General features: G+C 36.7%; 1 protein-coding gene across 1 annotated transcript in view; it reads right to left on the bottom strand.

Moving 5' to 3' along the window:
- Window positions 1–389: 389 nt before the first annotated feature.
- SLC16A10 (solute carrier family 16 member 10) overlaps window positions 390–12,697 on the bottom strand; it is a 131,137-nt gene continuing 118,829 nt past the window's right edge. The window contains exons 5-6 of the mRNA XM_044676717.1: window positions 5,663–5,891; window positions 390–1,076 (exon numbers count right to left, since the gene is read on the bottom strand). Coding sequence (XP_044532652.1) covers window positions 844–1,076; window positions 5,663–5,891 — 462 coding nt within the window. The 3' untranslated portion in view covers window positions 390–843. The remainder of the gene's footprint in view (window positions 1,077–5,662; window positions 5,892–12,697) is intronic.

Genomic DNA, 12,697 nt, shown 5'->3' with positions numbered 1-12,697 from the left:
TCTAGTATACTTTAGGATTGTGATTCGAAGGCTTTAGTTAATTTGGGCTGGGTTTGTTGTTTGTTTTTTTAACCCGGCAAATTACAGACTATTCAAGTGTTAAAACACACTATAGGCCCACCCTGGGGAATATAAAATGGAAGAAAAGGCTGAATTCTCTACCACTCTGCTCCTAGAAACTCTGGAGTCTCACATATTTGTGTCTCATATATTTGTGTCTCACATCTTTAATGGGCATACACTTTAGCTCCAGCCCTAGAAAAGGCCTCTTTTGGCTCAAAAACAGGAATTCACACTGGAACAAGTTAGGGATATTATGAGAATGCATTTCATAACTTATCAGCAGCAAAGCATAGTGTAGATCGATCTGGGAAGTCTAAAATCTATGCTTTATTTTTTAAAAATTATTTAATATAGCATCAGAAGTTAAAAACAGAGATACCAGAAATGATCAGTACCATAGTTTAGAGGCTACGCAAGATTTCCTTCCAGTCCTAATCGGACTGCAACCCTTCCAGTGTAACTTGAGGTATTTATAATCTTTACACATGTAAATAGCTTTCACAGTTTCCAGAACTTGATTTTCCTGTGAGAAGCCTAGATTTTTTTTCTCAGGGACAAGATTTGATTTCAAGCCATGATTTTTTTAGTACCAATGTCCCTGCCTTCAGACTCAGAAATATCAGAAAATTATTGTAAGAAAGGGTTCTTGTTTGGTAGTGATCGTGTTTTCCCTGTCTAGTGCTATTCCTATAATGCTATAAAAATTTTTTTTAATTCATAAAAAAAGAAAACTTGCTGTAACTTTGGAAAGCAAGTCCAGTCTAGCAGAAGCCTGGAGCATTAAAAAACAGGATCAGAGTCTTTCTTAATGATTCCAGATGAACTTGAAAGCAGACTAGTCTGGTTCTCCAACATTTTCTCCAGCTTCTCCCCTCCTTCAAGGCTCATTTCTTTTTGCTTCCGTTTTTCATGGATCCATGGGACTAAACAAAGCACAGCTCCTCCTAGTAGGGGTGGGATCCCAGCGAGGTAGAAGGCCACATCATAAGAACCTAGGTGGTCCCGGAGTGAACCTAGGAAGAAAAGAAGTTATTATAAGGAAACAGATCTTTGAATCTGAGTTAGGAGGGACCTCAGAAGCCATCTAGAACCAGTCCTCTCACCAGGCATATTTCAAGGTGGTTTTTTAGGGAGAAATTGAAATCTTTGTGTCTTTAAGATATTCTATATTTTCACTACCTCTTTCTTGCCTTTAAGAGGCTTTCAATCAAATACAATCCTTTTTCTTTTTTGGGGGGGAAGGGAGTGGAGGGAGAGACAGAGGGTTTGAATTATAAAGACTCAATTGATATGAGAGAAGAGGGGAGAAATCTATTATGTTTCTTTCTGTCATAAAAGCCAGATCTGTTGGGTTTTCAAGAAACTGACAGTACATAATCAAGTCCTATCACTAGTAAAAGTGCTTGGAGCTGTCTTGAGGTTTGAAGAAGTACCTGTTTGGTGACTCTAGAGGCTGGACTTCCCTGTGCCTGGTTTCTATAAGTACCTTTGTTTGGCTTTCATTTTAGCTCCCCTCTCTCTGTGACTGAAGGAAAAAAATCAGACCAGGGAATGATACTTCCCTCTTAGCTCAAACTTTTGTCCCCATTTCTCTTTTATGGTATGGCAGTTTTCTGTAGTCCTGGCTGCAAATGGGTAAGTCCAGTATTGCTGCAATTGTCTTGTATATATATTTTTTCCCCTCCCCCCAAAATTTTCTCTCTTCTGTTTGGTTTTGGGGGTTTGAGAATTGGTTCATATACCCCATAGCTCAGCCATGTGCCCTGGGGTAATTCTAGTATTGGTCAATACCCTTCTGAGGGGGGAATCTGTAATTATCCTAAAATCCAAAGCATAAGATCTTTTAAAGTAATTTTAGGAAAAGAAAATCACCAACACACTGAACCAAGAAAGTGGATCTTCTCGAGAAGATGCCATAAGGATGCCTACAGAAATCATATACTACATGGAGAGATCCAAAGTGAACTTTTGGATATAATAAAATGAACTGAAGGGGGTCAAACCTATCATTTATTCTTATTGTAAACTCTTATGCCAAAGGGGAGTGCCCCTTAAATTAGTTTTTTGTCACTGTGTCTATAACTTCCTTATGGTACTTAAAAAAATACATCCAAGAAATTTTATGCACTTCTTTGGCCCATTATATCTTATAATCTCACTTTTCAAGGAAAGGGAGAATTTTTTGCTGTGTGGTCTTTTTATCCTAAAAATCATAGTAAGTATAATTTAGTCCAGCATGACTGTGACTGATAAGGTATTTTAAAAGATTGTTGTATGGAAGAGGGATGTATGTGATGAAGCCTCTTTATCATCTCTCTTTTTTTCTATATTTCCAAACTATTTCTTTAATAATATGTTTTAGACTTTTGCCCTGGTCTACAGTTTGCAGGCCCTATTTTCTTTCCTATTTTCTATGATGTAGTAATACACATGAACCCCTCAGGGCCTATTCAGATTTATAGTATTATTTGTGGCTACCCTAAATGGGCCTAGAGAATAGCTACTTATTGGGTTCTTGTTTCTGCATTTTATAGGCTTTCTTTTTCATTTTTATTTCAGATCCAGACTCTCTCCCTCTTTTCATCGTCTCTGCCACTCAGAATTATAGGTTTTTTATCTTTTCCCTTGCTTTTGGTCTCTCATTTGTAATTCCTCACCATTTTACAGTACAGCCCTATTTGCATTATTTGTCCTATCTTCAAATTTGCTACTGTAGGATTAACACTTTTAATTAAAAAAGGATTAAATGATATTGAGTAGGAACATGAAAGGCTTTATTATGAGTAAAGTAGATAAACTTTAGGGCATGTACTTTGTGATAAAGTCTTTGACTGCTGAGATATACATATATATTATGTTTTGTTTTTTTAAACCCTTACCTTCTATCTTAGTATCGATTCCAAGACAGAAGAATGGTAAGGGCTAGGCATTTGGAGTTAAGTGACTTGCCCAGGGTCACATAGGTAGGAAGTAGCTGAGCCTAGATTTGAACCTAGGTCATCCTGACTCCTGGCCATGTTTTCTATTCACTGTGTTATGTCCTTGTTCATACCATATATTGGGGGTTTTTGTTGTTGCTGGTTTTAAAACCTTACCTTCTATCTTAGAATCAATACTAAGTATCAATTCCAAGGCAGAAGAATAGTAAGGACTCTGCACTTGGGGTTAAGTGACTTTCCCAAGGTCATAAATTGAGCTCAGAACCTCTCATTTCCAGGTCTGGCTATCCATTGAGCCACCTAGTTGCTCCCCCCTACCAAATATTGTTTAAAATGATATTATTATACCAAATCCTTGAAGTAGCATCACATGAAAACTTATAAACACTTTTCACAAAAGACCAAAACCTTCAATCCATGAAACTGCAACAAACTGAGCTAAATCCTGTTTCTTAGACACACTCATTATTTCCTCCTCAATGAGGTAGTCCTTTATTAAAAATGAAATTTATCTTTTAGTTTTCAAAATAGTTGTCTTTCAACAATGAAACCATATGGGGCAGCTGATCCAGGTTTCCCCAAAAGCATGCTACTTTGGTGTAGGGGGTGAGAGTTACCACTACTCAATCCAACTAAAGAATTCCTCTCATCTTTCAATAAGAATGGGATAAGAAAAATAAATGTTTCTTTAAAGTACTGAACTCTAGTAAGAATGTATATTATTGGAAATGATTGCAAAATGTATGCAAATGAAATACCATTTAACCTGGCCCTCAAACTCAAAAGGCTCCTAAAATTTAGCAGGTAAAAAATTATCATCAAAAAAGCAGCATGGCCTAATAGACAGGATCTAGTTTCAGATGTGGATGATTTGAGTTCAAGAACAAACCCTGACTGAAGTCCGGAATCCTGGCTATCTGATTGGCTAATCAATTAACTTCTTAGTATCTCAGATGACTATAAACCAGTAAATTATAGAACAGAAGCTGATTTACATTAAGAGAGGGAGTTTCCTACACTGATAAAATCAAAGTCTGGACCAAAATTTAAAGAAATAATAACTATTTGACATCAGTATTTTTTAAAAATTATTTCATTGTATTAAATGCCATATACAATATATATATATACACACACAGATATGTGTGTATATACATACTGATTTTTATTCATTCATAGGTGTTTGCAGGTTGCCTCTCTTATTAGAGGGTGAACTTCTAGAGGTCAGATTTTTTTTTTTTTTACTTTCTCCATATCCTCAGGGCACATGCCCATTACATAGTAAGTGTTTAATAAATGCTTATGAATTTTATTTGACAATTGTTACATTACATAAAATCTAGATTTTTCCTCAAAAACTAATGTACTTACACAGAAAAGGCCTAGAAAACCATTTGTGAAACTAAAATTATTCCAATTACATAGCACTTTCTTGATGTCTTATTTTGTTTTCAATTATTTTCATATATTACATGTAATTTAATTACATAGAATGGCTAGGGATTATGATAATTAGATTCAATCTACACTGCCCATCTTTAGATTTAATCACCAAAGGTGAAAACATCTCCATTTTGGGTGGTCTGTAACCCATGTGTGCTAGAGTAACAAATCAGAATTTACTGACTGCCTCCTGAGCAGTCCTAAGAAAAGCATCTGTTGTGACTGGACACATAAACTAAGAGGAGGCCACAGGAAGTGACACAAAAGAGGACCCTTTAAAAAGAGACCTCAGTCAGCTGGGCTCACTCTTCTGGTTTGTGACCAGACTTCCACGTGGTGAGTGTTAAGACTGAATCTTCTGGGGCAGCTGGGTAGCTCAGTGGATTGAGAGTCAGGCCTAGAGATGGGAGGTCCTAGGTTCAAATCTGGCCTCAGTCACTTCCTAGCTGTGTGACCCTGGGCAAGTCACTTGACCCCCATTGCCCACCCTTACCACTCTTTCACCTAGGAGCAAATACACAGAAGTTAAGGGTTTAAAAAAAAAAAAAAAGACTGAATCTTCCTGAACTTCTCTTAAGGAACTTCCCTTTCAAAGAGACTCTGTGACTGAAGCTTTTGCTTCATTCACACCTCTGGGCCCTTTGGCACTCTGGGCCTCTGAGCTTCAGGCCTTGGAATCAAGGCTGGATTTCCCTCAGCTGAGGGTTAATTAGATCTACCTGGATTAACTAGGGGATTGGAACAAATTACCTACTGTATTAGATTCTTATTTCCTTATTTCTTCTTCCTCTTCTCATTTGTAAACAAATTTCCATAAAAGTCATTTTAACTTGAGGTTACTCTTTAATTGGGGATTGATAATTGTTCAATCCTCTGGCGAGCTAACCTTTTAATATATTCAACCCAAAGCCCCCATTTCCCCCTTACAGGACCTCAAAAGCAGTTTAATGTGATTCTTCTTCCTCTGAATTCTTAAGAGCCTCTCCTCTCCTATCCCACCCCACTAGAATATGTCTAGGTATTATGAACAAAACTAAAATTTTATCTGTCACTATTTCTAGTCTAAGAGCATTAGGATGATGACAAACATACAGGCAAAATATTGATCATAAATGGTCAGTTAGTGGTGATGAGTTTGAATATAAATGGGACATTTCAAAGGGAACAAAAGTAGGAAATACTTATCCAAAGATGAATAAATAGCATACCACATTTACCTGCAATGGGTGGGCCCACAGTCATAGGTATAGACATGAATCCAAGCAGAAATCCTATGGCTTGGGAGACATCTTGGGGTCCAACTAATTCAAAGGCAATGGGAGCCATGATAGAGATGAAACATCCATCAAAGAGACCCATGATGAGGCAGACGGCTATGAGTGCCCAGAAGACACTACACAAGGGAATCATCATAGACATCAAACCAATGAACAAAAAGGAGATTACCTAGGGACAAAAAAAGAACATCACTGGTAATTTAAAAGGATGAACAAATGTTATCTTTCATGAATAAACCTACTTTAAATCCTGGGAGTTTAGATGAACGTTTTTTTTTCTATATAGTTAAACATGTATAATGACATTTCAACTGATTATGCCATTGAATTTTTTATACTGTTTCCAACTCTTCTTGAATCAATTTTTTTTCAGTTCCAATGCAGTAAAGGTTTTTTAAAAAATTTCCAAGACAACTGAAACACAGTTTGCAACACTTTTGACCCTCAAACTATATTATAAATAATTTTCATCAAAAACCAGTTAAGTAGGGGGCAGCTGGGTAGCTCAGTGGATTGAGAGCCATGCCTAGAGACAGGAGGTCCTAGGTTCAAATCTGGCCTCAGCCACTTCCCAGCTGTGTGACCCTGGGCAAGTCACTTGACCCCTATTGCCTACCCTTACCACTCTTCCACCTATAAGTCAATACACAGAAGTTAAGGGTTTAAAATTTTAAAAAACAAAAAACCAGTTAAGTACTGGTTAAAAAGTAAAGTAGATGAATGGAACAGATTAGATGAGGGAGAATAAAAAATAATGCAATTCAATAACACTATATGATAAACTCCTAAACATAAATTATTTAGGAAAGACCACTCTATTTGATAAGAACTAGAAGGAAAACTAGAAAGTAATCTGGCACAAATTAGGCTTAGACCAACACCTTACCATATTTCACAATTCATTTTTAAAAATATACTTGAATATTAAGAAATATTCCATAAAATTATTTCAAAGAGAAGTAGATTATACTTTTACAGTTACAAGAGATTAAACAAATAAGGAGTAGAAGCAATTATAAAAGATGAGATATATAATTGATGATATGAAATTGAAAATTTTCAGCATAAACAAAATTAGTGCATCCAGGATAAGAAAGGAAATGGTTGACGGGGGAAACAATCTCTGTATTAAATATTTTTGATGAGCATTTGTTATCCAAAATATAGACAGCTAGAAGAAATAAAACTAAAAATGATTTCCTAATCAATAAGTGTTTAAGGAATATGAACCAATAATTCTCAGAAGAATTGTAAACTATTAATAACTATATTAAAGAATGCTCTAAGTCACTAATAATAGAAAAATACAAATAAAAACAAATCTAAAGTTTTACTATGTACCCTGCAATTTGGTAAAGATGTCAAAAGATAGGAATGGTTGTAGAAAGATGGGCATTCTAATGCATTAGTAGTAGACTCGTGAATCAGTATAACCATTTCAAAAAAGCAATGTGAAATTATGCAAATAAAGTGACTAAAATATCTATGTCCTTTGACCCACAAGATTACACTAGATATATACCCTAAGAAAGTCACTGATAAAAAGAAAGTCTCTATGTGCAAGATATTTATGGTAGGGGTACAGCTGGGTGGCTCAGTGAATTGAGAGCCAGGCTTAGAATCCTTAGAGGTCCTGGGTTCAAATCTGACCTCAGACACTTCCTAGCTGTGTGACCCTGGGCAAGCCACTTACCCCCCATTGCCTAGCCCTTACCACTCTTTTGCCTTACAACCAATACACAGTATTGATTCTAAGATAGAAGGTAAGGGTTTAAAAAAAAAAAAAAAGATATTTATGGCAGTATTATTTGTGATAGCAAAGAACAAGAAACAAAGTAGATGTTGACTGATTAGTGAATGGCTAAACAATTTGTGACACATGAATGTATAATGGAATATTACTGTTCTATCAAAAGCAACAAATATGATGGAAACAAAAACATGGAAAGACTTGTATGAAGTGATGTGAAGTCAGAATCAAGAAAACAATATACACAACTAAGGCAATGTAAATGAAAAGAACAATAACCATGAAAATTCTTAAATGATGGAAAATTACAAAAACTAAAAAAGCATGGATAGAAAGAAGACATATGAAAAGAACCCTCTTCTTCCCCCAACTACCTTGTAAATGCAGGAAGTCAACAGGCATGAAATGTTATATATTTTCCAATTATTTGATGAACTGATTTGTTTATTGGATTTGAACTCATCTTCCTGACTTCAGTCCCACGGCTTTGACTATATCTATCTAACTTCCCTCTACACAAATAAAATTGTAGCTATATGGCCTTATGTTGCCACCCACTGTATATTTTTTTGTTATAAATAAATTTTAAAGTGATGATCAATGTAAACTTATATATGTTCATAACAATTTTGAAAAGAAAAGAAACATACTTCACTATTTCTTAGTCAAAGTTGCCTCCATTTACTTATTTCCTATCTTAGATGCTGAGATGACAAAAAAAAAAAGTTGGAAAGTCAAGAGTCTTGGTATCTAGTCTTTAATCTGGAAATAATTCATTATATAAACTTGAGCAAGACATTTATTTTATCCTCTCATCTGTAAAATGGGGTATTAGGATAAAATTAGATAATAGAGGGAATCTCTGTAAACATGTTAATGTAAAAGACCATGTGTGTGTAAAAAGGTATTAAGAAGATATTATTTTCTTGGTTCACATAGTCATGAAGTAATGTACTTCTCAACTTAAGGCAAATTCTTATCTACAAATATAAAAAGATAACCAAGTTTTTAATTTGTTAAAATTGCTTTTGTCCACAGAATCCACAAGACCTGAAAATTTTTGCTCTGTTCAGGGAATCTTGCAATGGGTCAGTCATATGATAAGATCCAGAAGATCAGAAGTCTAATACATTTGGAATGGTTTGCCACTAACTTCTCCAGCTTATTTCACAGATCAGGAAATGTAGGCAAACAGGGCTAAGTGACTTGCCCAAGGTCACACAGATACTATCTGAAGCCCAATTTGAACTACAAAAGATGAGTTTTCCTGATTCTAGTCCTCAACCACCCTAACTGAATTGATAAAATCTGAATGTGAAATAAGTATTTGCAGTTTATTTTCTTTTATTTATCACTTCTGAGGAAAGGACTGGCTTCTAACTACTTATCCAAAGCTGCTCTGTAGGCACATCAGTTTTTCCTTCCTTCCAGATACCACTGCCTGAAAACCTAGCTAAGCCAGGAGGGAGATTCAAGTTCTTTAGAGCACAATTATTCCTTACATATAGTGAATAAGAACTATGTCTACTTTGGCATTAGTTGTTATGCAAAGATTTTTTAAGCTGTTTATGTACTGAGAAGCCTAAAAAAACAATAAAGTAAAATATTGATCACTTAAATATTGATATGTTACATTTCACAGGAAGTACTCTAAAAGTTTTTTTTTTAGTTAATTTTTAAAAAGGTACATCATGGGGAATATGTAACACAACTTGGGAGGGTGAATAAGATTGTCTTAGTTTCAAGTTTCCTAGAGTCATGAAGCCAAAACCTCCAGTCATAATAATGTTTTAGGTTCTAGAAAAATGACCTCTTTGGAGTCAGTTTTTGTAGCCAAGAATAAAAGCGTGTCTTATTATTGCCTTTTCCACTTCTATCACAAGGAACAGACACGTCTTGGAAAGGAGTCAGCCTTAAACCTTGTCTGGAGGCTTGAATGCAATTCAAGAAGAAAATGAACTGCAGCTGTTTCACCTGGCTAAGAGCAAGCAGCAAACACATATTTCATGAGGTAGACAGTTGTGGAAAACTGGCACCCATTAGATGCTGATGCTCTTATGAGAGGTTCTTCACCTTGACATCATTGCCAGAATCTTGGAGCCCATGATTCTGCACTATAAGACACAGGATAATAGAGTTCTGCCTTTCCAACCTAAATTCAGATCATAAAGCAAAAAGGTCATCACAAATAACCTATCAAGCTTTTGGCCGCTTGAGAATTCTCAGTATAATCCAGTTTTTCTGAAACTATGGTTCTAAAATTTTTTTTTTATGACCTAGACCCTGTAAGCAGGCTGTTGAAGGCAATGGATATAGTCCATATTTAAAACTTATGAGATAAAATACATAGGATTACAAGGGAAACAAGTTATACTGAAATATAGTTTTCAACATTTAAGAAAAAAAAACAACAAACTGTGTTCATAAACCCTGGGTTAAGAAACTTAGCTCTAGAATGGAGTAAGCTATAGATCCAAAGGGCAAATCTGGCTCACTACTAGTCATTGTACAGGGCTAAGAATGTTTTTTACATTTTTCAATATAATGGCAACCCAATTTGACACTCCAGTTTTAATTTGATGATTCCCTGATCTACTAGAAGATACTAAAGAATTATTATTCTCATTTTATGGAGAAATAAAGATTCTAAGTGGCAAAGAGTCCATATCACAGCCTACCTCGGTTTTGGAATCCCTGAAAAACACACTCAATCAAGTCTAAGAGAGTTGGTGTATATGAGGAAAAACTATAGGCGCACAGTGGGAAAGTGACAGCTAAAGGGCATATCGTTTCAGTAAAGTCAGTGACAGGACCCAGGACAAAGTAATCATTTATATCCAGTTTTTTCAATCAGTAAAAAAAAAAATAGGGGGCAGCTGGGTAGCTCAGTGGAATGAGAGTCAGGCCTAGAGACGGGAGGTCCTAGGTTCAAATCTGGCCTCAGCCACTTCTCAGCTGTGTGACCCTGGGCAAGTCACTTGACCCCCATTGCCTAGCTCTTACCACTCTTCTGCCTTGGAGCCAATACACAGTATTGACTCTAAGACGGAAGGTAAGGGTTTTAAAAAATAAAAATAAAAAAAAAATAAATGCATCATGAACATTTCAGTGGGGAATGTTGTAACAAACCCAATTTCCAACCCTTCCCCAACCTTGTGTTAGTAGTGAGGAAAGGGAAGAACAGCAGGTAGTAGGCTTTGGCACAGAAAATCTATGAGGCCTCTTTTTCCTCAAATCCAGCTGCTTTAGGACCAGTTTTAGGCAGAAGGGCCCCAAAGTACACTGCTCTTCATTTTACAAATGGTAGAGTTCCTAGGGATTAGGAAGTTGTGAAGGCAAGGCTAGAAGCCTCTTCCCATGAGCTACTGAGTTGGGGAAAGTATCCTTACTTGGAAACAAACTATAGAAATAGCAAAGAGCCAGTCCTGATGGCCCAGGCCTCTCATCTCTTTCCCCTCATTTAGTCAGTCAATATTCACTTAGGATCTAGTATGTTCTTTCTCTCCTCTCTTTTCTCCCATTCCTCCCCTCCTTCTTCATTATCTCCCTTCTGGTTTTTTCCTTCTTCTTTCTTCTCTTTTCATTTCTATTACTTGCTCCTCAGTAGTCAAATAAATTCTTTTTAAAGGCCTACTTCACTGTTTCTGCAGAAACCTACACTGTATCAAGAAGATCCAAATTGAACTTTGGGGTGCAGTTGATCGAATTATGGGGAGTTGAATGCATTTATTTTGAATGTACACTCTTATGCCAAAGGGGACTGCCCCCAATTGGCTTTTTGTCAATGCGCTTAGCAATCATAGGATCATTGTTTTTGTCCTCTTTTCTTTTTATCCCCAAATTTCTGTAATTTAAAAGTCAGTTATGTTTACAAGAGCCTAATTAGGCTCATGGGTGGAGGAAGTGGGCTAGAGAAGCTCTTTTCAGGTTAAAAGTCCTTAATGTCTAAGAGGAAACACACCTGGGCTTCCCTTTAGAGGCTTATTATTGTCTAAAAGGAAACACACTCAGAGCAGCTAAGTAAGGACTGTTCCCAATGAAAAAGAAGTGGGGTTATGCTTTCCAAGTCTGCGGAGCTCCAGGAATGGCCATAGTCTCCAAGTGGTAGCATTAGCAAGAGTAGCTGAAACTCAGGCTGGGATCAGGTGTCCAGCATCCAAGGGGATGGGGAATTGGAATCAGGAATGGCAGGGAACAGCTGGGATCTGGGATCAGCACTCATGCGGGAAGATTGGGAAGGTCAGAAATGGCTCCCCCCCCCCATCCCACAGGGGGGGCTCAGGCTCAGCTGGATGGCTGGAGCAGCATCTGAGGGAATAGGGAAAATAATGATCGGCATCGGCAGGCAGGAATAAGCTGCTGGAAAAATGACTTTCCCCTTTCCCAGAAAAATAGCCCAGTAGCTGGGGAGAAGAGAAAAAACAAAGACACAGAAATGGCAGAAGCAGGTCTGAAGCTCTGGAGAGAATTTTGAGTTCTTTTAGAGTTCTGCCTGTGGGGGGAGGGTAAAAAATTGCAGAAGAAGCGTGGCTTGTTAGGCTATCTGAAAAAAAATGAGAGTTCTTTATCCAAAAACTTCTGGTTACCATTAATGTAAGAAAATGGTTATAAAAGGATAAATTTAAAAATATTATGGTTTTAAAAGACTTGTTGGTAGCCATTAGACAAATGAAGCCATGTACCATATTGAGAGTCAATTTAAAAGACCCACCACTACCTCCATCACCATTCTGCTTCAGCTGGACAAGAGAGTGTGCCAATCCTGGCACTTCCTTTTTATTCTTCTCTCTACATTATTATGCTTCCTGTCCATGTGATTACACAAGAGAGGAAGCCAGTTGGCTTATGGGAAATGTAGTTTGAAAAAGCCCTAAATGTCCACAGGAAGTTTAGATCAGGGACCTCAAAATTAGTTCAAGGACCTACCACAATTATTCCTTTCAGCATAATAGTATTCCATCACCATCAGATACCACAATTGGTTCAGCCATTCACCAGTCGATGGACACCCCATTTTCCAATTTTTTGCCACTATGAAGAGTGCAGCTATGAATATTTTTCTAAGTTTAAATTCTTAATGCCAAAAGAAGCCTTGGCTAAATCTTTGAAATGAACTCACTGGCCTTGAAATGCCCTTGTTGTATATCTCTCCTACTGTTAGCCAACTTATTACAGAAACAACATGGGCAACTGGCTAGTAAAAGACATAACAAAAAATGAACTAT

This window comes from Gracilinanus agilis, chromosome 4 (genome assembly GCF_016433145.1).
Source record: "Gracilinanus agilis isolate LMUSP501 chromosome 4, AgileGrace, whole genome shotgun sequence".
Taxonomy (NCBI): domain Eukaryota; kingdom Metazoa; phylum Chordata; class Mammalia; order Didelphimorphia; family Didelphidae; genus Gracilinanus; species Gracilinanus agilis.
Note: the sequence above shows the minus strand (reverse complement) of the source record. Positions and strands in the feature narration are given on the sequence as shown.